Source organism: Solea senegalensis, linkage group LG13 (assembly GCF_019176455.1).
Source record: "Solea senegalensis isolate Sse05_10M linkage group LG13, IFAPA_SoseM_1, whole genome shotgun sequence".
Taxonomy (NCBI): Eukaryota; Metazoa; Chordata; class Actinopteri; order Pleuronectiformes; family Soleidae; genus Solea; species Solea senegalensis.
In genome coordinates this window covers 2913355-2941023 of record NC_058033.1, presented here as the reverse complement: position 1 = coordinate 2941023, position 27669 = coordinate 2913355, and the positions used below count along the sequence as shown (strand labels likewise).

The window sequence follows — 27669 nt, the reverse complement described above, 5'->3', positions numbered from 1 at the left end:
ATTCCGACCTTGACAAACGTGTCTATGTTTGTGAGTGAAATTGAAAGAGGGACACACACAACGTTGATGATGAAAGCAATCTTTAGGGGCAGCTCACATGCAGCACCTAAAAACACATGAAGAAACACATGAAAGGAGCCAGAGGTGTTGGCAACCAAGGCGTTTGAGGGACGCACTCCTGTCGTTACTAGGCAACCAAAACCTGGGAGCGGCTGAGAGGCCAAGGCTCGCTGAATAAAATCAACACATTAAACATAAATAAAGATCATGGATTATCAGCAACAACCAAACCCACCAGATGCCTGTCTGTCTGAATGAGCAGGCATCTGGGTAAACCCTGAACCTACCCCATGCATGTAGGTTCAGGGTTTACCTTAGAGCCATCGCACTCATTTTTTCAACTTCTCATTTACACCAATTTAATGCAGCATGCCAGAGTGGCTTCAGCTCAGGCAGAAGAAAGCAAACTCACTGCAATTTCCTCAGAAACTTCTCTTTGTGGATTGACTTGACGTGATACAGCCTTTTCAAAGAATGACAGCATAACCCAGCCCCCCAGTTATTATTAATAAGTCTCAAAATGTTCCTTTTAAATGATTGTTCAATTGGTTTGGAGTGTTCCGTCTACTGAAGTGAAAAAAATTAATCATCATGTTGGGCGTAAAGTGCTCACTGTGTACATGAATGAGCTTGATCTCTCTCTGTGTGTAATAAAGACAAGCGATATCAAAATAAAAGACAAATTCCACCTAGAGTAGAACAGACGCATCAACACCCAGAAAACAGTCACGTTGCAATAGGAGCCATCACATTCATCTTCTCCATAGAAAAGACTTCTGCTGCACCAGTGGGTTAGGGTTCGCTCCCCCCGCCGTACAGCATGCACCTGCTGAGGTGACTGACCTCCTCCTCCATGACTTAATTAACGATTTCCTTCCGTAATGTGGAGTCGTCAAACAGACGCAGTCGGCATTCGGTGACTGCATCTGACAACATTAAGCTTCTAATGACAAACTTTTGACCCAAGTCACGAACGTTGTAATGGATGAGCGTCCACATGTGTGTCACATGATGGACAGAGACAAAAAGGCAAGTCTGTGGGACGGGGGTTGATAGTGTTTCCACTCTGAATGAAATGTCCGTCGACAGGCTGTTCTTCCGTCTTGTGTCTTTTTCCTCTTCTTGTTCAGTCCTCGCAAGTCGTAAATGTTTGCAATTATGTGTGAACGAAAACACAACACACACACACACACACACACACACAGACCTCACATGAAGTCTGAAAAAAATGGGTAAGAAAATAGAATATTATATTATATATTTTTGTGCTCAACCATGTGAAAAATGTCACACTTTCACAGCCGCTTCTACATTTGAATGTTGATGGACCGTGTTCATGTCATATTCCTTACTCTTTTCAAAGTGAGAAAGTTTTTCGAAAAATAATTGTGTTTTATATGCAGTGTCACAGGTGGTGTGAGGCACAGTGAAGATCATAAAGAAAGCTAAATGCTTACGTGACTACACATTAAATAGCCTAACTTAATTTACCAGTGCCTGTCTTATGTCTTCCTGACTGAATGGATAAATCTCACTCAGATTATTTTCCTTGTGTTTGTGTCCTGGTTTGTTTGAATCATTTATATGAATATGGTGAAGCAGAAAGATTCTAACTGACTAAAAATGTATGTGTAAAAACATAATATAAAGAAGGGCTTAAAGGTCATTGTTCAGTTTAGTTTGTTATTGATTATTCTTATCCTTGTCCATATCAAAATGTAATTATTCCTTCCTGCTCTTCTGCCTTTTGTCACTTAATTTCACAACGTTTTGTTGCTGTTTTGTCCGTTAAAGTTGCCTTTGTCCACTCTGTGTACACAGGAAGTTATAGACGACTACACGTTTGAGTGCGAGGTGGGCGGTCAAGCTCAGAGGACCAAGGTGTCTATCTTCCAGTCGATGGGAGATCCACTGGTGTATGGGAAAATCTACTGTGCTAAAGAACCAAAAGCAGAGGAGGACAGCACAGACCTAAAGCTCATACATCCACCGTAAGGAGACAAATTCAGTGTGTGTGGGTTCATTTTAAAACGGTCTCTTCATTTACTCACCTTTGCCGCTGTTATTTCATCCACAGCTTTCTTATAGGCTCAAAGATAGACGCAGACCGGTGAGTTGTCAATGTTTTCTTTTGCTGAGAAGAGAAATCTCAAAGCTGATATACAGCTGTTTTGAGGACATGGTGTGACATTTGCTCTATCTCTATTTCATAGGTTTCTTAATCAGTACAAAGGAGTGTATGAAAGGGATGTAAAGTGTCAGGTCAAGATGTCCCATAACTCAGGCAGCGTGGTACAGGGGCCTCCCTCCCCCAGCAAAGATGAGGTAAATGTGTGAGCTTTTTTTAATAGAGGATGAAAAAAACAAGTATCATCTTGAATTTTCTTATAATTGTATTGTTTTTGATGAACTAATGAGTAGAATTGTTGATAATAAGTTGAACTTTGTTCCTGAGAGTGTCGCCCTTTTGAGTTTTGGAAGTATATTGATCCTAATGAACGTTAAAGTGAAGTATTGACCATGCTTTTGTCAGGACCCAGGGCTGAACATTAAGATTTTCTTTATCAATTAATATTTGCAAACTTTCCTCAAATAATCTCAGTTAGTTGTTTGGTCCATTAAATGTCACAGAATGATGAAAGATTTGAATAAGTGTTTCCCCAAACCTCACAATGATGACACCCTCTGTCATAAACTTGGGGAAATGGCTCAGAAACTTTTCAAGACATTTTATGGAGATTATTGTTCACACTTGATAAAAGAAGCATGTTCATGTAAATTATCCGGAGTTGAAGTTCAATCTCCACAGCTTTTGTGGACATTTGCATTTTCACATGCAGCTCCTGAAAATATCCCAACTTCAGTGAATGTCTCATATAGAGGAGCAAAATGCTTACTAATGGATAAAATGTTGCAGCCTGAGTCACGACTGTTGAGAGTGATTCTAATGTTAGTTTTTATGATGCAACTGTGGCTAACAAACTGTTTTAAATGCCATGCACAGGGCGATGGTATTTCTTCTCTAGTCCAGACGTCTCTTTTGGGAAAAGGGGTGAAGCACAGACCTCCTCCCATCAAACTGCCTTCAGGATCAGGCAGCAGCTCCTCAGGTACATCTGCTACTGCTAAGATGAAATACAAACATCATGTGGTTCCACTTTATTACTGTGGTAAACACGCACAGACTGAAATGAAGAAAGGAATAAAAATATCTGCTGCAGCTATTTGTTATTCTTCTTTCGTTATAACAAATGTTTTGTAAGTGACGGAACCAAGTTCACACCCTTTGTTATGGAGTTCTGGAAATTGTAGAACACTCGAAAGCAAAGTAGAAATGACAGATTGGTTGAAAAGGTGAGCAATTAAAACCTTAAATGGCAAAAAGAAAAACTTCTGGGCCGCGTCAAATATTGATTTACCACAGCAGCACAGAAGTGTCATAAAAGACACATACAATATCATACCTAAGATAAATATACAATGCGGGGTTAGAGAGATATTTATAGAAGAAGCTCAGAGAATATAATCTCTTAAGTAGGGTTTAAATAGATCTATTTGAACACTTCCCATTTATGAAAGGGGTGCACTGGGTATTAACTCTTCTTTTTCTCTGCAGGTAATCCATTTAGTTCACAAACCACCAGTGGTCTGCTCAAGTGTCCTACGCCCCCTCCAGCCAAAAGCCAGTCTCTGAACAGGAAGCACTCATTGGAGCTGGGCCAGGTGGGCCTGCTGTCGCCTTCCTCGCTCTCCCCCATGGGCCCCACGCAGAGTAAGTGAAGCTGAGTCTGACTAACATTAAGGTACAGCTACTGGTGTGAGAATTGGTTGTGGTGGAATATGTGGCATGAGCTCCCCATGTTTTCCAGACCTGGAAAATTGTCCTGATGAAAAATGTCCCTGTCATGGCTCCAGGTCTTATAAAAATATGAAAGCTTAAAACTACAGGGACGTATATCTGTAACTTGTCAAGCACACAGAAAATTACTTCACCATAAGCACAAGCCCATTTTTCTCTGTTATGTAATATTGTGTATTTCAACTGAAGCCAGTTGGCCTGAATGTTGTCAGAAAAATGGCTGACATTTTAACATGACTAGAGTCTCATCATTTTAACTCCACTTTCTGGTCGTTATTTTAGAAGTTTTGCATCCGTTTAGCCAAGTCGATGTTGTGGTAAGTTTGCATTGCCAAAAGTAACCAGCCTGTAAACTTGCAGGATCCACTCTTCTACTCCTCCTAATTTTACTGTTTCATGCTTATTCTTTATTCTTGGATTATGGATACGGTTTATGTGGGTGGAGCTTCGCTTCTTATTTGTGCAGTACACTTACACAGCCTGTATAAAGCAAGGCAAAGTACATGGAAAAGTTTAAACAAAACATAGACAACATGAGTAGTCTATTCAATTTCTGCCAAAAACCTTAAATATTACACACAGGACCTTTACACACCTTTATATGCAAGTATTCTCCTCTCCTCTCTGTCTTCTTACACTTTTTCCTCTTTAAGGATCAGGAACCCCGAAGCCATCTACCCCCACACCCACCAACACACCGTGCTCCACCCCGCACCCCTCTGACTCCCTCATCGCTCCCCTCTCGGTGACCCCCACGCCGTCTGACCCTCCCATGGTTCAGAACCAGTCGCAGCCCGCTCTCCTCACGCCTTTCGCTCAGCAGCAACTGGCTCTAAGCCAGCCACTGCCGGTCATGACCATTCCCCTGCCCACCATGGGTACGTCCATCACCACAGGAACCCCCTCATCACAGGTCATGGCCAACCCTGCTGGGCTGAATTTCATCAACGTGGTCAGCTCCGTCTGGTGAGAAAAGACAATCTCTGCTTCCGAACTGCCACCTGCTTAGGCGCTGTCAGCTTTTTTTTTTTTTAATGACCATCCTGTTTTTATTTGTGTAGCAGTCCTCAGACCCTAATGAGTGGCTCTAACACCATGTTGGGTCCAGGCCTTAACCTGAGTGGAATTCTGCCACCTGGAGGGCTGATGCCCACCATGCAATCCGCGGCACAGACTGGTAAGACACTTATGTGTACCAAACTGTTGAAGTTCATGTGACCTGCAGACGAACGCGATGTCCAGGGTCACAGAGTGTGTATACCAGCTGATAACTCTGACGTCTGACCTCAAAGTACAAGCCCATTTTATAAAATAAAAACTTGTAGCTTTTGCTTGATGGTGAGTGTGTCTGATATTTTGTGTTACGGCAATCAGAAGTGAACACAATGGCTCACAAAGTTGCTAATGTTATTAAAGCAAGGCATTGTGTTTGCCCTTGTTGGGCTCATTCTACTGAACAAAGCACTTGTAAAGGGGACAATGGCCTTTTCCAAAAGTTCCATTAAATGCCTAAACATGATTTAATTGGCTCGTGTCTGTGCTGGAATATTTGTATTTGTATAATGTGATTTGATTGACTTAGAAGCCAAGGAAAAGCAGCGGCTCTACACCGTAGTTTGGCAGCACATTCAAAGTGAATGAGTAGTATTTGAGTTGACACTTCCAACCTGATATTGTATGAGTGCAGTGTTACTGTTATCAGCCAAGGACATTTTGATTCCAGGAATCAAGCGAGTCACTTAAAAGGCAGTTTTCTCTTCTAGGCTTTTCAGGCCTACAATAACAACTTTCCAATCCAGCCCAACATCTTTATGCAGAAACATGTCCAATAAATATGAATATACAGAAAGTTATGATGGTATATGAAAATACAAGTGCGTGTGATACATTCATATAGATCCTATCCTGTATTATTGCGTGAGAGTTGACTGTGATTTTGTGTTGCAGGGAGTCATTTTGGCCTGAACAGCAGTGCTGGGTTGAGACCACTGAACCTACTGCAGGTATGACGCTACACCAGTTAGTCTGAATTACAAGTGCATTTATCACTGGGTATGTGTTTGTTACCTGGAAGAGAAGCGAGCTGTGTGTGAGTCATCAGCACAGCTTGAATTCCCTCACGTGTTCTTTTTCTGCAGCTCACTTTATTTACGATGTAGTCGAATTAAGTTGTTCCTGTAGCAGGAGCACGAGTCTTCTTAACACGATGTCCTCACTGAAACTGAACGACTCGGCCAGACGGCATCAGTGCCAACTTCACCCTCATAGCAAAAGCTGCTTGGTGACTAATGACAGATAGTCCCACAGCAGGAAATTTACAGTGTTATAGCAGCAAAGGCAGTCATGGTAGAGGTTATGAATAAATAAACATACATCTTGCACTATTTATATCGTAAATACTGCATTAGAACAGAGACACTGGCCTGGACTTCAGTATATGACATTTTCCGGGGTTCTATGCAGAATTATGTCAGTGAAGCATGTGATTGGCCAGCAGACTAACTTTTTCTTGTAAACAGTGGACGACTGCTCTGCTCTGCCCTTCCTTTGTTGTTCTTCTTCTTTGTTTGCATAATAAGCTCCTGCTTCAAAACCCAAACACATGCTGTAGCTAGTTTGTTTGTCAATTAAGGCTCCTGAAAGTTACACATTGGACCTTTAATTATAGCACTGGCTGTTAAGCTTTCCCCATGTTCTATGATTGATTTGATAATTCTTCCACCATTCACTCCCTTTATCCCCACCTTCCTGTTTGTCTCCACTTCTTTTGTGTTTGTTTTTTTCTTTCACATTCCCAGATCCCCGCGGGTCCTCTCATCTTCAACTCCCTGCAGCAGCAGCAGTTGTCCCAGTTCTCCCCACAGCAGAGTCAGTCAGCCACTTCCAGTCCCCAACAGCAAGGGGAGACGGTGAGGCACACCTGCACATGCAGTCACGTACAAATATATACGGCCAACAGGTTTTGTTTTGGGGAAGCGAGAAATGAGTGTCAAGTAAATGTCAGAAGGATCACGAAAAGAGAACTCTTCTCCAAAAGCAGGGCAACAATCTGTGATTTTACAGGATAACGATCAAAGTGTGTTGATACATTTCTTTCGAGCAAGAATTAGAAAGTGCCCGGGTGAGACAGCCAAACACTTGACTCACAGTGGAAAATGTACGCACCGACTTCAAGAAGCTCTTACTGCTACGCGATCGAGTTTGAACAAAGCTGCAAAGAGTAATGGGAGAAATGCCCGGGCAACAACAGTGCCAAGTTATTACTGACGCAACTCCCAACAGCTGTAACTGCTGCCAGAACATCCCATGATCACATAATGTTCTGGGCTCATAGATGAGAACTACTTCAATCAATACCATCTTTTGACCTTTAAAAATAGTAATGGTATCATCGTTTTTTCCTCATAAAATAACACGGGTGTCTCGCAAAGGTAAAGGTCTTGAGACATAAATAGGATCAGGAGGTGAGATTAAACAATTAATAAATGTTTTATTATACATTCATTAAAAACAGCAGACGTTAAAGCTTGGCTCATTCATTCCACTCTCCGCTTTTTAAAAATTCATTACAAACAATAGTCCGAGAATGTTGCACTCGCTTTTAGCCATCAATTTTTAATACATCTATCTGTATTTATTGTTTTCTTCGGGTATGATATGGTGTAAAATGTTTTTATTTTATGCCGTTACTTTCTTGCATCAGCCTTTTGGCCAGGTCTTCATACAAATGAGTATTTGTTCTGTGTTGACTCACCTGGTTAAATAAAGGTTGAATAAAAAACTCGCAGTACGATGACAGGGATGAATTTATGAATGGCATTATTGGGATAATTGCAAAAGAGGAAAATGACACAAAATTCTTGTCTAGTTCGCCACAATATTGATTTTTTCACAGTCAGTCACATTCCCATCATTCCAAGGTGTCATGATTGCATTGAAGATTAATTTTTCACAAAAACATGGAACTACAACTAATTTTTTTCACAATTTTACAATTATTTTCAATCTTTTCTTTATTATTATTCTATAAATTTTTTGGTCCATAAATATGTTGAAAAGTGTTTCTCAAACTTTAAAATGAAGATGTTTTCAAATGTCTTGCTTTGTCCCATTTGGTTTATATGGGGCAAATAAACCAGAAAATATTCACATTTCAGAACCTGAAAAATAAGTTTAATTATTAAAGAAAAACACTCAAGCCAAAACAAGTGTGTATGGAACTGTGTGGAAGAGTTAATTGTGTTTTACAGACAATATTCAAAGAGTACAGCATATTTTCACATATCCAAACATATTTAATCATAACATTTATATACACTTTTTTTTTTGATTTTATTTGATTTTTTTTTTACTTGAATCAGTTACATGGATGATTTTTAACTTTGTTATAAACATTAAGACATAACTTGTTTGTTTTTAATTTCATGATTTACATCAGTCTTTTGTGGTCACTTGATTTCGTGATGGCTTTAATAATGACCTTTTCTGAACTCTGACCTTTTTCGCAGGGTGACCAGGGGTCCGATCAAAGTTTAGGAAACCAGCAAACAGCGGTCATTAACCTGGGAGTCGGAGGCTTCATGTCTCCACAGGCAGCAGGTATGAACCACCGCCAGCCCCACTCACACACACACACACACACACACACTCTTGTAACACAAACACACACACACACTTATCTTCGTTCAGTCCTTTCAACTGTGTCACAACAAAAAGACACCATGTCACTAACTAGTACTAATAAGATGAGATTTACTAATGTGTTCATTATGTGTTATCACTGTTCAAATCATGGTCTTTAACTAAACATGATCATTTTACTGAAGTTAGTCGTCGTTCCTCTTAGCGGAACGAGTAACCACTGACGGGAGAGACTGAACTTCCCCTTCTTTTCTGCTACATTCTCTTTTTTTTTCTGTTGTTTTTATTCCCCCACCCCCTCCACCCTTATGTCTTTACTTCTTGCATTGTCCTTTTATTCTTCTCCTCCACCTTCCCCGCTCACTTGAACTTTTCCTGCTCACCCCATTCACACTGTTTTCCCACTTGACCTTCACGCACGTGGTCTTGTGCCTGTGCTGTCGGTGTCTCTCCTTCTTTCTGTCCTCCCTCCCTGTGCTGTGTGCGTGGTTACAAATTGCTGAAACCACGCCCACTTCCCTTCCCACTTTTATCCTCACCGACATCACTGCCCCACTTTTGACCTGTAATTTACATCCTCTGTTTTCATACTTTCCTCCATTCCTTTGCTTCTCTCCCTCTCGCTGTCACACCCCTCTCTCTGGGTCTCCCTCCTCGTCCTCGTCCTCCTTCCCCCTTAGTGCTGTCCCAGTTGGGCTGTGGGCTGGACGGGTCTGGGCCCCCGCTGCCTTCTCCAAGGCTTCAGCAGCAGCACCAGCCACAGATCCAAGTAATACAGCAACTTTAACATCTGTCATACACATGTACATTTTTCTTTTATAAGAGTCCAACACTGAGAATACATCATCAGCCAACTCTCCATGCCTTCATTTAGGAAGTATAATGAGCTACAGTAAAGCTATAAATGAGCAAAAAGACTTGGATTTAAACTTTCTTACACATATGATAAATATTTGTATCATACCTTAAATGTGTACGGTAGTTCTGTTTTTTGGAACAGGGTTATGGGAGGTGTTCATACAGAGTCTGACCTGGGTCATACAGTGGTCCGTGTGATGTAAATGTCGTTGTACACCCATATCTACAGTGGTGCGCTATCGCGTTCAGATTAGGATTGGGACAATTAATCAATTATTAATGTGTAACTAAATTAATCGCCAACTACTTTGATAATCAGTCAAGTTCTCTGATTTTTCAGCTTCTTAAATGTGACCACCGTCTGGTTTCATGTATCAGTATTTTTCAACATTTTCTGGATCAAACAACTAATCAATTAAGAAAATAATTGACAGAATAATCGAAGATGAAAATAATAATTAGTTGCTGCCCTAAGGCCTGCACACATGAGGATGAGTTTTCGGAGAATCCACATAACCTTTGTGTCATTTTGGCTTTTTATCCGCACAGAAGAAGCATTTTTGGAGCTCGAAAAGAAGTGAAAGAAATCTCAAAATGCCACTCTTACTTTGTGAATACAATAACGTCATAATGCCTGCTCTCTCTTGCTCTTGCATTCGCTGTCGCTGTCTTTGTCATCGTCTTGCGTTTTGATGTAAACGGGGATAGCAGAAAAAAACATGTTAGAAGTTCCAACTCAAAATAATCAGTCACATTCTTAACTGTTGCTTAACTGTTTGAATTAAAGGTACAATGTCTTCAACTTGACAACATTTGTTGGTGAGGTTGCAGCTGAATATTTCCCACCTCTATCCAAACTGAATGTAGTATTCAGTGAGGAACAAAACTAAAAAGATTAGACATTGTGGGCTTTTGTTAAAACAGCGGTGGTCCAAAATGGGAGCTGACCCAGCTAATAAAAAGGCTAATATGATTTTACCTAAATTCCCTTCCAATATCCCAGGTATAGCAAACATTTAATTGTCAGTTGGGCCTTCTTTTACCAGGCACTGACACTTTTTTTTTCTCCACTGTCTCCTTTTAAGGTCAAAACAATATTTAAATTGTGTTCCGGTTCACAAATATAACACTGACTCTGTATAAATACCTTATGCACCTCTGACTTCCAAAAACCTAAACTATCCCTTTATAGATTTTTTCAAATCCAAAGTATTAAGCCACAAAGAGGCTGATTTTGAATGATTTTCAGGCATTTTAAGGACTTTTGGTGAAATATTTGTAACTCTAGTTAGAAGTTTATCATCAAAGTCTCATTTTCATTACACTCCAATCACCATTATTATTAGTATTAGTTAAGGATAGATCCACATCATTCACTCCATCTTGTGTTGTATGCTTGGTTAATATGTTGTTTGACTTAAAGATCACAGCAGATTCAGTGCTTTTCAGCAGAGCTTGTGGCACTTCTGATGGCAGCGACTAACAGCGCGTCAAAGTGGGAGGCATGTTCTCACAAAAGCACTTTGCAGCATAATATGAATTCGCCTTATCGGGCACATACTGCGGCAGGCGGCGTGTTCCAGTGCATGCATGAAGCATAAGGTGTTATTGAAGGTTTTATTTGTGTTTGTTTGTTTGCGCAGTTGAAGTTGCTGACTTACTGTGAGCAGAGAGCGCGGCTGCTACATGTGCTGCATGTATGTCGTTGCCAGGATCACAGCCAAATAATCTGTGCCTCCTGAACGCCACTGGTGCTGCTTGACTGTATCCCGCCTCACTCCCCAACACACACCCCCTCCACCCCCGAATCTGTTTCCTCTTCGTTCTCCTTCCCTTCTGCAACCCATTAACCCACTCTTCTGTGTTTCTCCGCACACTCCTGTACACAGCACCAGGCTTCAGTTCAGCTTCACTAACCAATGCCACTCGACGATGCGTCTCCGACACAAGTCGTCTAATCCAATTTCAGTCAGTATGTTTATGTGACGTTAAAACAAAACAACTAATCACGGCGATGGGCTGACTAAAACAGGACTATTATTATACATGAAAACATAGTTTGTCCAAATGAAACTCCGCTGAATCAAATTTCTCAAAATCGAACTAACACACCCAGATAATGCGATTTGGACAGATTTCGACTGCCTGAATACGTTCAGACGGACCCCGACTGGCTCAGATGCTTTGCACATGTTCCACATGTTCCCACCCCAAAGGCTTTCGACATGGAAATATGAGAAGTCACCAGTACACAGAAGAAAAACACAACAGTGGGGGAAAAACATGGCAAACCCATTTTTGCCCTCATGATAAGACAATTTTATACTCGGCCAGCTCAAAAAGTCAGATATTTTAAAGTAAATGGATGGTAGTAAGACAGGTAGTAGTAAGAAATGGTGCTTGGCCACCATCTAATTGCCTGAATAACCAGAGGAAAGGCTGCTTATCCCTAACCTAGCGTAGCAGAGGTCGACACTGCATTCGATTAATTGATAACCTGCTCGCACTAGTTCACTGGAACAAGGGCAGCAGTCCAGTTAAACGGCAACTGTAGCTGGACTAAACTGTGCGTGGTAACGTACTGACTGAGGTTAGTGTGATTCATAAACTGCACAGGCTGACACACATACAAACACACATCTTAGACCCCAGTGCTTGTTGCTTGTAACGGCGCACCGAAAATCGCCTCTGATATTTGTTTGTTTGTCCATTTTTCTCTTCCCCCCCACACTGGACAGTTGCAATTCTTGCAGCACCAAATGCAGCAGCAGCAGCAAATGGCTATGGGAGCGGCGGCTCCACAGGGGGCAGTGCCACGGCAACATATCGCCAGCCAGCCAAGAAGTAAGAGGAAGAGGAGCACGCCACAGCCCCTCCCTAAGTCGTGACAGACTGAAAACACACTAAAAGCCGACCCCCCCCCACCCCCAGCTACACACGGTCATGAATGATCCATACTGTGCTCTTTGTCTGCCTCATTGTGGAGACTACAGACGAAAAAACAAAAAAAAAAGGACTTTTTCTGCCATTTGTTTGTCTTTTTCTAGCTGACAAATTTGTATGTAATGGTTGTCAGAGGTTTTGGAGAACCAAAACTGTGTCCACCATAGAGGAAGTGGAGGTTTTTATACAACATGGAGCCTTATGCTTAAAGAACCTGAGACATATTTTTTGACATGAGACAGGAAAAATGGTTCTCGTTAGTAGTGGGCTTCCTTCCACAATAAATCTTTTTTTGTTTTTTCTATGGAGGCCCCGCAGACTGAGGGGATCATAATCCTGATCCTCCCTCTGCTCCCTCTGCTTGGTTGACCCCGCTGGTAGAAACTGCCCTTTAAGCACGGATCCCCACTGAGCTTCTTGACACCAAATCCTCCACATAACCATTACATGTGAAAATGCAAACCCGATCTTGGAGTAGTGCCTGGGGGCAGCTTTCTACCTCTCCGTCTGTTGGAAGTCTTTTCTTCTTCTGAGGACACTTTTCCCGGCACAGAGCTCAAACCCGAGGTCTCAAGATCAACATGCAAGACGGTGTACCTGCTTTTGAACAGCACATTTTGAAAAAGGCATTTCCCTTTTTAATGAGTTCAGGAGCCATGAGCGTATTCTTACGAGACATCAACTGACTGTGTGTGTGTGTGTGTGTGCGCGCGCGTGCGTGTGTGTGTGTGTGTGAGATGTTTCCGGACACTGAGAAATAATTTTTTAAGCAGTCTTTGTCAGCAGTTTTATTGTTATTAAAAAGAATATATATTGACAGTGGAAAATACAGCTTTTAGATAAAAAAAAAATGAACATGGTCTCCCTCTGGTTCTTTATTGTGTCGTCTTCACACTGTGTATGACTTTATTGATGAGTTTCTGGATCTCTCTCTGTCGCAGTGTCGCACGGCTGATGCACTCCTGCAGCTTCTCTCCCGACAATGGCGTCCCACCTGAGTCGCAGCCAAAGATTGTTAACGTCGATGTTTGTCAACACCTAACAGCCGAAGCCTCATTTATACACAATTTTCAGATTCACAGTCCACTTCCAGACCATATGGACCCAACTCTTTACCTTAAAGCTCCAGTGACCTCGTGAGTAATTACCACAACACTGCAGACCTGATTTGACCTAGTTTTTCTCACTCAAGAGCAACAGAAACAGCCGTTGCAATTTTTTCTCTCTACATTATGTCACGTGTGCAATATCTGAAACTTTTCATGGGCACGTCTTGGTGTTTTCAGCCATAGTGCTCCAGTATGAAGCGCTTCGTCATAGTCTTCGTCAGCATTGTGTGAACTTGTTTGAGAAGGATTTGAATCGAACAGACTCCAACTTTAAAATAACCATTTCAAAGTAGGTCATTGTATATAAATGTAATAGTGACTCCTGTTTCTGTCCACGCACTATAAACGTTTGAGTGGGTAAAAAAACTGTAAGACTTCAAACTAAAGACAACTTGAAGAATACGCATTAATGACTAAACTGCTTCCTTCTCGACTGCTTCATTTAAAGTGGAAATTAAATGTCCTCCTTGCTCTCCATACGTTATATAATTCAAATGTCTAAAAGTATATCTGAAATACACAATGTAACCCAATAAACTCAACTTTTTATTTGCTTTAATATACTATCTAACATGGCTGGGCAACATAGCCAAAAATGTTGTCATGGTAAAAGATTTGAAGTGGATAATTATCATGATAATAATATACATATCTGTGATCCTGAGCGAAAGTTGAATGTAGTTTAAACTTCCTGTTAAACAAGTAATATTTGTGTTTTGCAGTGTGTAAAATATATCACTATATTTTGAAGTTTTGTGATGATTCTGCTATATTGTGCTTGTTCATCAGCATTTTTTTCCAGCTCAGCATTTACATGACATTTTTATTGTAACGGGTAAGAAAGAAAACCACTGTTTAATCTTACCAGGTTTGTGCACAGAGCAGAGGCGATCTTCCTCGTCTGTCACCACGGTGAGCTGAGCGGTCGCCAGACTCTCCTCCTCAGCCGTGGGGTCGACGGTCAGGATGGAGCTGCACAGAGAAAAGAGCAGCGGGTTCACACTTGAACAGTTGGAAGCTCCTGTTATATGTCGTCTCGATAAACTTGGGGGGGGGAAAATCATTCACTTACTCATCGAAGATAGAAAACGACGTAGAAACAGGGTGCTTGTGAATGTGCAGCGCGCGTCTCTTGTCCGAGTTCACCTGTGGAACAGACGTCTCTGTGTTTATGACGACTTCTGGAAGTTGTGCTGTGGGAGACAAAGACACTGGAAAGTTAATGTACTGATTTTAAAAAAAGCTTAAATCTACTAAAATAACTGGCCACTTAATTGGCTACGCCTGATCAATCACAGTAACAAGGCATGTCGGCAACATGACCTGAAGTTCATCACAATGAGGACGAAAGGTGATTTAAACGTCTAATAAGTATGTTTTTGTATGCATAATCACTTCAAAATAAGTATTTTTTTGTTTTTTAAAGCTGTAGAAAAAGCCTTTTATATGTACTTTCTTTACGGCTGTGTTTCAACAGCAGCCCAAACAGACAAACCAGACGGAGCCTGTGTTTCGATGATTCTCCGAATGAAGAACAATTGCATCCTAATACCTAATAAAGTGGCCAGTGAGTATGGACACACTTTAAAACTAATAATTGTGGGTGTTTTTTTACAGTGAAAGTGTATGTATTACAGCACATACTGTTCTTCAGTGCGGCCAGCAGAGCAACAATGCACGCGTCCAACAAGTTCCCGTCGTAGTCGAGACACATGATGTCACAGTAGAGAACCCAGCAGAGCTGCAAGCACAGTCAACAGAATCAGGAGCGGTGATCGACGTTTGCGTAAACTGTACGTACACAACAATTCCGAGTTTACCTTTCCTCTGTCAATGCACAGATCTTCGGTTTGTATCACTTCTGAGCTGAAAACCCCACAAGGAAAATGATGTAAAACATGTTGGAATCTGGCACATATAACTCAGGAAAAGCTGAGGAATGTGTGTTTAAATCAGCTGCACCTTTCGATGACATCGGCGATGAGCTGACTGGTCGCCTGGGCCTGTTCACTCGGCGGACCCGGTCGAAAACGAGACGAACAAAGCGGCGGCAAATCCACATTCGGTACTGAAGAGAAATCTGTGGTTAGTGCCTGTCTGTTTGTATATTAGGATTCAGAGATGCTGCTTCTCTTCCTCAGATCAACATCAGCTCAAGAAATACAGTTATGCTTGTATACTCATCCATAGACTACACAATTGGTCAAATTAGACATTTCAGTAATATTTACATTTACATTTACACATTTACAACAACTACATTACTTTAATCTTAAGTAATCTGTCAAATTGATTTTATGTATACAATATGTTGCTTTATTGTCTTGTTTTCTTCCTTTAATAATTAAAACTTCCTAGTAACAAGCCAGATTAGATTTAAAAAATTCTCCCCTTTTAAAAATCTCTTATACATTCAGTAATATAAAATAGAAATTTGTACTTAAAAGAATGTGTTTAAGTGAAATGACAGGGAGGTCAATTTGAATTTGAATGCATGTAGAGCTGAAACAATTAATCGATGAATCATTACTAAATTAATCAACAACTATTTTGATAATCGATTAATCGGTTTGAAGCTTTTTTTCATGATTAAAACAAGACTTCCGATTGTTAAAGCTTCTTAAATGCGAGTATTTTCTTCATTTCTTTGCTCTGGATAACAAAGAAATCCTTCAATCTTAATTAAGACGTTTGAGAACATCATCATTTCCAGGTTTGACAAACAGCGATCAACATTTTTTTTAAGGTTTTCTGATATTTTATGGACCAAACGATTAATCGATAGTTGCAGCTCTAAATGCATGTTTCTTATATATCCTAGTGTAATAACCTTTGTACTATCTCAATTAACAACTGTGTGTCATGTGACAAAAGACAAAATGAATTATATTTGGATTATACAAAGTTACATGTAAAAAGGACAATGACAAATCGAAGCATTATTGGCAATGTTTACCAATGTAGCCTTTACCAGGTCCTTCCACTGTGGGGTTTGTCAACTCCTGTACACAAACAATAAAAACAATAGTTAATATGGTCATTTAATAGTAAAACAGAAATATGTTAAATTAAGTTTCGCTCTTGTTGTCTTCATGACCAGTTACCGCTTTAATTCCACAGATGACTGTAGTGTTTCCAAACTTCACCAGGGCTGAGCCATCTGCTGTGGATATGGACCCTGCACACACAAAAGTATCCAAAATATGATCCAATTTACACAGTGGGTGGAATTATATTTCAAGCTAAACTCTAATTAAGCATTGACTATTCCAAATTAGTGTCGTCTCACCTATGTTCAGAGTTGTGGTTCTGAATTCTGACAACTCCCGTCCATCAGGCCGACAGTTTTCTTTCTAAAATGATATTTGGATGTTTTAATTGTACATAAGGCTGCTGACATTCACATTAATCAAGAACATATATATATATATATATATACATAAGCATATTGAACACTGACCAGAAAACTCATGTGATACTCCAGAGGCTCTGCAGTCCTGACATAAATAAACACAGATTATTGACTGAAAATTTAGTCAGATTTACGTTATATACGTATATTAAATGCAGCATGCAAACACGTACATTTACTTAATCATTCAAATAAACAGTCAACGGTCGTTTCCAAAACACCGCTAGTAATGAATCACATTAATATCACAGGTTTTGTCACATGCTATTCAAATGCATTTATTATTTTTGGCTTACAATGTGACGTTCTGTTCAAACTTACTTAAAACCAGCCGCCATGTTGTTTTGGTTAACCACGTGGGTTTGGTTTCCTCACTACGGTAGCCGGGCGGGAGGGGAAAGCGCGCCTGTGACGTAAAATAATCTCCCTGTCTCAAAATTCAATAACATCTTTGTTGTTTTCACTGTAAAAAACGCTGAATTATATATAATATTATAAATTAATAGACCCTTAAATTAAGTGACTGTGTAACTTCCTCGTAGAAGACCGCGTTATATCCATGTATAAGGCAGTTACCTATTTGTGTCTCAAGGCGTCGCTGTTGCACTGTCTGTTGGCAGGAGTTAAAGCAAAACGTCCTCCCAGGACACCGTAGTATTTCAGTCTATTTACTAATGTTTTTCTACTCGGTTTATTCCATTTATTTAGCACGATATTTGAATGTGTCTTGTTGTTTGCACATTTACTGTTAAAATACAAATTAAAACAATACAAAGAATAAGAATATTTGTATTATTTATTTTTTCAGAAGACTGGTTAAACTGTTCAATCAAAACAAATATATGTTTTTGTTTCATGAGAAAGGTGTAATTCACTGCAAAAAAACCAACAACTTTAAATACATTTTAAATCTGCTTTTTTATACAGTAAATACAACATTTATAAATGTAAATAGATTAAAGGAAAAAAATTCTGTCTTCGATTTTATTATATCTAGTATATGTATTGTTCTACAAATTTGTCACGTTATTTATTTTTTATAATGTTTTCATTATGTTCATGATAAATTAATGGTTGATGTAAATTAGTTTTAATTCATTATAATACAAATAAAAAATTCAAATACTTTATACCAGGGGTGTCAAGGTCAGGGTACTAAAGTATAATCTGTATTTTTGACAAAAATGGAAACAGCGCCCCCCTTTCCTTTTTTGTATTGAACCAAATACGGAAAAACGGATTTTGCTCTCAGCATCAAAAAAGGAAAAAAAACAAAAACAAATACCGGCCTTAATTTGGCTTTTGCAGAATTTTTTTTTATCATGCAAAAATTATTTTAGTCAATTGAAACTATAACAGCTAGTTGTTTTGGGAGAACGTGATACATAATTATTATTATTTTAGCTGAGTGTGTAAAGGCACATTGTGGAAAACGTTTACCCAAATTACATTCCCTGCCTAAATAAAGAACATCTATAAAGACTCTTGTCTGCATCTCAACACCAAAAACTCCCCCTCCCTTGATGGATTTTATAAGTAAAAAAAATAGCAGTCGAGTAAACACCAGAGCATTGGACTAAATTTGGCCAAATGGTGGGGTCTATCAGAGGCACACAGTCATAGAACAGGCTACCAGCCCAAATCAGAAACTGTGACACCTATTCAACGTTTAAAATTGCACTGAAACAATGGTTGAAAACTAACCAGACATGCACTCACAGTTAGATTATTCACTTCTTCTTTTTTTCCATTCTCTTGGGCCCCAAAGTCTTCATCTTAACTGACATGCAACTTATCTATGGTCTGTGTCTATGGTTTACTTGTAATGTGTAATGTCTTGTGATTTATGTATTCTTTTGTATCATGTCCTGTTGAATGTCTACTGTACTAACCTGCCTTAGGACAACGGATGAAAATTAGCTATTCTGCTAACTCCGGCATGCTTACGTTGTTGCTCTATGTTGACATGATGAATATGCATTGTCCTAATTCAAATAAATAAATAAAATAAAACAAGTCCCCAACAGAGGGCCCCATCGCGCACAGTCAAGACTGACACGGCTTCACATCACAATAATAGTGTTAATAATCATTGAAAATGAGAACAGTGCTGATGTTTAGCCACAGGGTGGCGCAGTTATTACATGAAGAGTCGATCGTGAGCTGCGATCGCGAGCTGCTCATTTCAGCCAAGAGGAGCAGGTTGTTTTAATGGAGAGCTGTGAAGAATACAAAAAGTGATCACAGCCAAATATGACAAGAGATGAGGCCAGAGCCGGCCAAAGGCATAAGCGAACTAAGCGGCTGATGAGGGTCCCGTGACCACCAGGGGGCCCCAAGAGCAATTCAGTAAAGTAAAAAAAAATATATATATATATTTTTTTTTTGCATGTGAGTGATGACACATATCAGTGTCCTTGGGGGAATAAAAGCAGCGAAACACAGTGAATTTAAGTTGAGACTTGATTCGGAGTGAAAACACAGCTGAGAGCAGCCCCGTGTGTGTGTGCGTCAGTCCAGCAGGTGGCAGCATTTCCTACAGGTGGGTGTTTTTTTCTTCTTCTATGTTTTAGCAAAAATGTTTTGAAATAACAACAATTTCAGCTGCCATTTTTCTTTGATTTTTCCAGCGAGGACATGAACGTTGATTAATTACAGGTGGAGCAGCTCCTGCACTAAGACACACTGATTTAAAAGCCTTTGTGTACTCTCCATGACTTGGTACATTCCACTCTTCCCCTCTGAGTCGATCTACCTGGAATGTTCCACTTCCTTTCTCGGAGGCGGAGCTTCTTCTACGCAGAGCCAGAAACGGGAAACGGACGAGGAGCAGTGGGAACAAACATGTGGACACTCGTTTGGTAATTGCTGTTTAAAAATGACCCACACATTTCTTAGATTCTCTGTTGACATCTGCTGTTTACATCTGACCACAGGTGTTCAGATTACACCTGCTAATGCTAACGTGACGTCACTGCTCCACAGCAAACACACGATTAAATGTGAACTTTCCTACTATAGTAGGTCATCAAAAACGTTAAAGCATAACTTCTCCACATGTCCTCAAAGAGCTGTCCAAAACGTCAAAGAATGTCCTCAACAAAGAATGTCAATAGACCATTAAAACTGTTCAGAATGACTAGCTAGTCTGGCCATTAGCAGCTTAGCTGCTGCTCATGTGACGTCACTGCTCCACAACAAACGTGTGTTTTCAACAAATCTGTTTTCAAAAAACGGACTTGGTGTCAAATATATAATTATATAGTATGACGTCAACAACTGCCTTAATGCTGTCAAAAAGTGTCCTAGTACAGTATGTCGTAAAAAAAACCCCGTATATTATTTTGTAAACTTGTATGTTTATATTAAAAAAATTGTAAACTCTCAAAAATATCACTTTACCATTAAAACTGTTCAGAATGAGTATCTAGTCTGGCCAGTAGGAGGCAGGTTAAGTTAAAAAAACTGTTGAGGAGCAGTGGTTTAGTAGAATTTCAAAATAAAAGTGTCTGTGTTGATATGGACCAATATATAGTTGACAATAAAAATGTTTTCATGTATTTTCCTCACATCTTCACTTATTTACTGCAGTGAACACATTTGAACACTTTAAAGTGGACACTGCTTTTTCTCATCATGTCCTCTGACTGAACATCTGCAAACAGCTGCAGTTCATGTGTTTTCAAGTGTGGTTGAATGAGGTAATTGTCGTTAGAATTTAGGGCAATAAGAAAAAAAAACAAAACAAGCCATGACTTTACAGTGAAGAGTAAAAATATTGAGATTTTACAAATGTTTACAGGATTTTTAAAGTCTTTGTAACTCATCTACAGCTTCGTTTGGACCAGGACCAGGAGCCAGGAGCCAGGACAAGGACCGGGAGGAGCTGGAGGAGGACGAGGAGCAGCGGTGTGTGGTAACTGGTGCTTAAAAATGATCCACACATTTCTTAGATGTTCTGTTGACGCTCTGTTCACGCCTGCTGTTAACATTCGACCTGAGAGATCCGATCACAGGTGTTCAGATTACACCTGCTAATGCTAGTGCTCATGTGACGTCACCGCTCCACATGTAAACACACACATACACACATACACACACCTTTCATTTCATTTCTCTTCACATACAAATGATTTTGTCTTCTGATCGTTACAGAAACACACAAAGAATCTAGGAAATGTTAATGTTATTATTTTCTCCATTAATCGAGTGTTTGTTTGGGCCAGAAAATGTTTGACAAATGTTGATCCGTGTTTCTCAAACCTGGAAATGATGATTCTCAAATGTCTTCTTTTTATCCACAAACCAAAAATGATTCAGTTTTAATTATTTCTTTGTTATTATAATAATGATGATAATAATAATAAGCCCATATATCAGAGTGCAGTCATTAGTCATATCAGCAGACCTCGCACATATCCCATAAAACTTTTCAAAGCCAATATCTGCCCATAACGATAATATCGTGCATCCCGACACATTTCCATGTCAGATGTAAACTAACAGCAAACTAGTGTTTTTTTAAAGAATGAAATCAAGCTTTCTGATTTTACAGCTTCTTAAATGGCAACATTTTATAACGTTTTATTTGCTCCATAAAAACAAAGAAATCATTCAAACTCAATCATTTTTGCTTTGTGAACAAAAACAACACGTCTGACAACATCATCATTTTCAATTTAAAAAAACCCTCATCAACATTTGAGCACATTTTATGCACCAAACCATCACTCTTTCACCCGTCATTTCATCACCTCACACATACGATGTTAACAGCACTTGTCAACAGAGCCTCTGTTTAATGTGTGCACGTCATTTTTACATTGTTAACAGGTGAAAACTATGGAAGACACAAAGTCACAAAATTCAATCAATAAATACACCATTAAATAACGACTTAAATGTGCCATTTATTCATATTGGAATTAAATACATACACGTCTTATTAAATGTAACATTCATTAATTAAAAAAACAATTCATTTGATGTAAACAAAAAAAAAAAACAGAATTACTTGACTATTTAATGAATGATTTCATGGTTCTGTGTTGCAGTGCATCATCAATTGATTTGATGCTGATGGGTGACACATCAAATCAATTCATCATGCACTGCAACAGAGGACCATGGAATCATTCATCAAAAAGTCAATTAACTCTATATGTTTGTTTGTTTTACATCAATTTGTTTTTTTAATGAATTAATGCCACATTTAATAAGACATTTATGTGATTAATTCCAATATGAATGAATGAGAGGCACATTTGAGTCATTATTTAATGGTGTATTTATTGATTGAATGTTGCCACTTTGACTAGTCCATAGTTTTCACTTGTTAACAATGTAAAACTGATGTGAGCACATTAATCACACAGAAGCCTAATTGATGTGTTGATCATTTTTAAGCATCAGTTACTGGACACCGGTACCCTGACTGTGTGGTCAACAGTCCAGAGAGTGGACCCCTGTCAATTTTTTAAATGTTTTTATGGCTTTTTTTTGGCCAAAAAATGTGAAATAAAATGACATAACCCCCTCCTGTCATCTGTGTGGGGGGCCGGGGGAGCACAGCCCAGCCCCAGCCCCCCACCATTACAGTGGGAGCGCGCGCGTAGCTTGGCCCCGGCGCCGGGGCCAGGCATTCGAAGCGTCTGGATTTGAACCAGCCACAGCCGGACTGGCACAACCTTGCGGTTGCGGACAAACCCACCACACCACGAACCCTTCTACGTTTTGGAGAAGAGCTCTCGGCGGTTTTGAGTTTTCACTTTGGATGTGGAACCTTAAACCTTGGAGTATAAAGGAATTGAACTCTCAACGTCAGGATTGAAAGGCAGCTCTCTAACCAGTTGAGCTAACTGTTCTCCTGTTCCTTATGTTTTCTCAGACTTATTTACTCGCTGCGTTGACTATTGTGCATAAAAAGTTGCTTTATCTGAGATTCGAACCTCTGACCTTAGGAACTCTAGTCTTTGACTTAAACATGTGAGCTATATGTCCTCGCTGGTGTATGCCAAACTTTGGAAGTCTTTCAATAATAGATTACCCATGACTTCAAAGACCTCAGACTAATGAGATATTTAAGGATGTCTGTCCGGCATTCTTGGCCTGATATTTGGTGTAGTGGTTAGTGCTCTTGCACTACTTTCTTTGAAACAAGAAGACCTGGGTTCGAGACCCACTTGGAACAAGCATCTTACTGTGTGGAGTTTTCATGTTCTCCCCGTGTGTGCGTGGCTTTTCTCCGGGTTCTCTGGCTTCCTCCCACACTCCATCAATCATCAACAGCTTTGTCCTCCACTGGAGGGTCGCGGGGGGTGCTGTGCCAAGCTCAGCTGTCATAGGGTGATAGGCGGGGTTCACCCTGGACTGTTCGCCAGGCCATTCAAAACATGCAATACGAGGATTAGGTAAATTTCCGCTTAAACGTCCACTTCATGTAAGATTCGAACCCCTGACCATAGGAACCCTAGTCTGGCGGTGAACCACATGAGATATTTGGCCTTGTATGCTTTTTCACACAATTTGGAAGTCTTTCAGTAATAGAACCCATGACTTCATAAAAACGTCACACTGATGAAATATTTTAGAACGTTTGTTCCCCAAGATGGGCAACTTGGGTAGTTTAGTGGTTAGTGTTCTTGATTTCGAGGCGAGAGGATTTGGGTTCGAGCCCCACTTGGAACAAGAATCTTTGTGCATGGAGTTTTTCATGTTGTGTGCATGGCTTATCTCCGGGTTCCTTCCACAGTGCAACAACATGCAATATGGGGATTAGGTTAATTGGTCACTCTAAATTCACCAACTGAAGCTGAGTTCCGTTAAGTCATGGGTAATCTGCTCAGAGTTGTAAAGCTCTGAGAGTGAATGTGTTGAGAGGTTGTTTGTCTCTTAAAACACCATGCACAAAGATTCTTGTTCCAAGTGGGGCTCGAACCCAAATCCTCTCGCCTCGAAATCAAGAACACTAACCACTAAACTACCCAAGTTGCCCATCTTGGGGAACAAACGTTCTAAAATATTTCATCAGTGTGACGTTTTTATGAAGTCATGGGTTCTATTACTGAAAGACTTCCAAATTGTGTGAAAAAGCATACAAGGCCAAATAGCTCATGTGGTTCACCGCCAGACTAGGGTTCCTATGGTCAGGGGTTCGAATCTTACATGAAGTGGATGTTTAAGCGGAAATTTACCTAATCCTCGTATTGCATGTTTTGAATGGCCTGGCGAACAGTCCAGGGTGAACCCCGAAAGCCACGCATACATGGGGAGAACATGAAAAACTCCACACAGTAAGATGCTTGTTCCAAGTGGGTCTCGAACCCAGGTCTTCTTGTTTCAAAGAAAGTAGTACAAGAGCACTAACCACTACACCAAATATAAGGCCAAGAATGCCGGACAGACATCCTTAAATATCTCATCAGTCTGAGGTCTTTGAAGTCATGGGTAATCTATTATTGAAAGACTTCCAAAGTTTGGCACACACCAGCGAGGACATATAGCTCACATGTTTAAGTCAAAGACTAGAGTTCCTGAGGTCAGAGGTTTGAATCTCAGATGAAGCAACTTTTTATGCACAATAGTCAACGCAGCGAGTAAATAAGTCTGAGAAAACATAAGGAACAGGTGAACAGTTAGCTCAACTGGTTAGAGAGCTGCCTTTCAATCCTGACGTTGAGAGTTCAATTCCTTTATACTCCAAGGTTTAAGGTTCCACATCCAAAGTGAAAACTCAAAACCGCCAAGAGCTCTTCTCCAAAACGTAGTAGGGTTCGTGGTGTGGTGGGTTTGTCCGCAACCGCAAGGTTGTGCCAGTCCGGCCGTGGCTGGTTCAAATCCAGACGCTTCGAATGCCTGGCCCCGGCGCCGGGGCCAAGCTACGCGCGCGCTCCCACTGTAATGGTGGGGGGCTGGGGCTGGGCTGTGCTCCCCCGGCCCCCCACACAGATGACAGGAGGGGGTTATGTCATTTTTTTTTGGCCAAAAAAAAGCCATAAAAACATTTAATAAAATTGACAGGGGTCCACTCTCTGGACTGTTGACCACACAGTCAGGGTACCGGTGTCCAGTAACTGATGCTTAAAAATGATCAACACATCAATTAGACTTCTGTGTGATTAATGTGTGCACATCATTTTTACATTGTTAACAGGTGAAAACTATGGAGGAGTGCAAGTGGCAAAATTCAGTCAATAAATACACCATTAAATAATGACTCAAATGTGTCATTCATTCAAATTGGAATTAAATACATACATGTCTTATTAAATGTGACATTCATTCAAATACCAATTCATTTCATGTAAAAAAAAAACCCAAAAAAACAAAGAGTTAATTGAGTATTTGATGAATGATTCCATGGTCCTGTGTTGCAGTGCATGATGAATTGATTTGATCAGCCTCAAATCAATTGATGGTGCACTGCAACACAGGACCAAATCATTCATTCAATAGTCAATTAATTCTATGTTTTTGTTTTTTTTACATGAAATGAATTGGTATTTGAATGAATGTCACATTTAATAAGACATGTATGTATTTAATTCCAATATGAATGAATGAATGGCACATTTGAGTCATTATTTAATGGTTTATTGATTGAATTTTGTCACTTTGTGTCTTCCATAGTTTTCACCTGTTAACGATGTAAAAATGACGTGCACACATTAAACAGAGGCTCTGTTGACAAGTGCTGTTAACATCGTCCGTGTGAGGTGATGAAATGACGGGTGAAAGAGTGATGGTTTGGTGCATAAAATGTGCTCAAATGTTGATGAGGGTTTTTTAAAATTGAAAATGATGTTGTCAGACGTGTTGTTTTTGTTCACAAAGCAAAAATGATTGAGTTTGAATGATTTCTTTGTTTTTATGGAGCAAATAAAACGTTATAAAATGTTGCCATTTAAGAAGCTGTAAAATCAGAAAGCTTGATTTCATTCTTTAAAAAACACTAGTTTGCTGTTAGTTTACATCTGACATGGAAATGTGTCGGGATGCACGATATTATCGTTATGGGCAGATATTGGCTTTGAAAAGTTTTATGGGATATGTGCGAGGTCTGCTGCTATGACTAATGACTGCACTCTGATATATGGGCTTATTATTATTATTATTATCATCATTATTATTATAATAACAAAGAAATAATTAAAACTGAATCATTTTTGGTTTGTGGATAAAAAGAAGACATTTGAGAATCATCATTTCCAGGTTTGAGAAACACGGATCAACATTTGTCAAACATTTTCTGGCCCAAACAAACACTCGATTAATGGAGAAAATAATAACATTAACATTTCCTAGACTCTTTGTGTGTTTCTGTAACGATCAGAAGACAAAATCATTTGTATGTGAAGAGAAATGAAATGAAAGGTGTGTGTGTGTGTATGTGTGTATGTGTGTGTTTACATGTGGAGCGGTGACGTCACATGAGCACTAGCATTAGCAGGTGTAATCTGAACACCTGTGATCGGATCTCTCAGGTCGAATGTTAACAGCAGGCGTGAACAGAGCGTCAACAGAACATCTAAGAAATGTGTGGATCATTTTTAAGCACCAGTTACCACACACCGCTGCTCCTTGTCCTCCTCCAGCTCCTGGTCCTGGTCCTGGTCCTGGTCCTGGCTCCTGGCTCCTGGTCCTGGTCCAAACGAAGCTGTAGATGAGTTACAAAGACTTTAAAAATCCTGTAAACATTTGTAAAATCTCAATATTTTTACTCTTCACTGTAAAGTCATGGCTTGTTTTGTTTTTTTTTCTTATTGCCCTAAATTCTAACGACAATTACCTCATTCAACCACGCTAGAAAACACATGAACTGCAGCTGTTTGCAGATGTTCAGTCGGAGGACATGATGAGAAAAAGCAGTGTCCACTTTAAAGTGTTCAAATGTGTTCACTGCAGTAAATAAGTGAAGATGTGAGGAAAATACATGAAAACCTTTTTATTGTCAACTATATATTGGTCCATATCAACACGGACACTTTTATTTTGAAATTCCACTAAACCACTGCTCCTCAACAGTTTTTTTAACTTAACCTGCCTCCTACTGGCCAGACTAGATACTCATTCTGAACAGTTTTAATGGTAAAGTGACATTTTTGAGAGTTTACAATTGGATAGTTTACTAAATAATATACAGGTTTTTTTTACGACATACTGTACTAGGACACTTTTTGACAGCATTAAGGCAGTTGTTGACGTCATACTATATAATTATATATTTGACACTAAGTCCGTTTTTTGAAAACACGTTTGTTGTGGAGCAGTGACGTCACATGAGCAGCAGCTAACCTGCTAGTGGCCAGACTAGCTAGTCATTCTGAACAGTTTGAATGGTCTATTGACATTCTTTGTTGAGGACATTCTTTGAAGTTTTGGACAGCTCTTTGAGGACATGTGGAGAATTTATGTTTTAACGTTTTTGATGACATACTATAGTAGGAAAGTTCACATTTAATCGTGTGTTTGCTGTGGAGCAGTGACGTCACGTTAGCATTAGCAGGTGTAATCTGAACACCTGTGGTCAGATGTAAACAGCAGATGTCAACAGAGAATCTAAGAAATGTGTGGGTCATTTTTAAACAGCAATTACCAAACGAGTGTCCACATGTTTGTTCCCACTGCTCCTCGTCCGTTTCCCGTTTCTGGCTCTGCGTAGAAGAAGCTCCGCCTCCGAGAAAGGAAGTGGAACATTCCAGGTAGATCGACTCAGAGGGGAAGAGTGGAATGTACCAAGTCATGGAGAGTACACAAAGGCTTTTAAATCAGTGTGTCTTAGTGCAGGA

At 39.8% G+C, this 27669-nt stretch overlaps 2 protein-coding genes across 2 annotated transcripts in view; one reads left to right on the top strand and one right to left on the bottom strand.

Annotated features, from left to right (window-relative positions):
* The window catches only part of LOC122779691 (transcription factor SPT20 homolog), a 31521-nt gene extending 17492 nt beyond the window's left edge, over window positions 1–14029 (top strand). Inside the window, exons 2-13 of the mRNA XM_044042264.1 lie at window positions 1882–2051; window positions 2138–2170; window positions 2274–2385; window positions 3065–3170; window positions 3677–3832; window positions 4573–4885; window positions 4981–5096; window positions 5867–5922; window positions 6718–6828; window positions 8428–8518; window positions 9241–9329; window positions 12157–14029. Of these exons, the coding sequence (XP_043898199.1) occupies window positions 1882–2051; window positions 2138–2170; window positions 2274–2385; window positions 3065–3170; window positions 3677–3832; window positions 4573–4885; window positions 4981–5096; window positions 5867–5922; window positions 6718–6828; window positions 8428–8518; window positions 9241–9329; window positions 12157–12306 (1503 nt within the window). The 3' untranslated portion in view covers window positions 12307–14029. The remainder of the gene's footprint in view (window positions 1–1881; window positions 2052–2137; window positions 2171–2273; window positions 2386–3064; window positions 3171–3676; window positions 3833–4572; window positions 4886–4980; window positions 5097–5866; window positions 5923–6717; window positions 6829–8427; window positions 8519–9240; window positions 9330–12156) is intronic.
* LOC122779779 (exosome complex component RRP43-like) lies at window positions 13135–17270 on the bottom strand. The gene is made up of 11 exons (XM_044042385.1): window positions 17204–17270; window positions 16931–16967; window positions 16760–16823; window positions 16575–16648; window positions 16427–16472; window positions 15433–15538; window positions 15291–15336; window positions 15115–15211; window positions 14543–14663; window positions 14336–14442; window positions 13135–13355 (listed from the first exon to the last, which is right to left on the bottom strand). The coding sequence occupies exons 1-11, from the start codon at window positions 17218–17220 to the stop codon at window positions 13237–13239; spliced, it is 834 nt and encodes a 277-aa protein (XP_043898320.1). The 5' UTR covers window positions 17221–17270; the 3' UTR covers window positions 13135–13236.
* Window positions 17271–27669: the final 10399 nt, after the last annotated feature.

What these genes read in the sequence shown, in the direction of transcription:
- LOC122779779 (XM_044042385.1), bottom strand. An exon ending in TGTGCATTGACAGAGGAAAG is followed by an intron (nt 15,212 to 15,290) that starts GTAAACTCGGAA and finishes CTGTGCTTGCAG; the next exon opens with CTCTGCTGGGTTCTCTACTG. An exon ending in TCGTTTTCTATCTTCGATGA is followed by an intron (nt 14,443 to 14,542) that starts GTAAGTGAATGA and finishes TTCTCTGTGCAG; the next exon opens with CTCCATCCTGACCGTCGACC.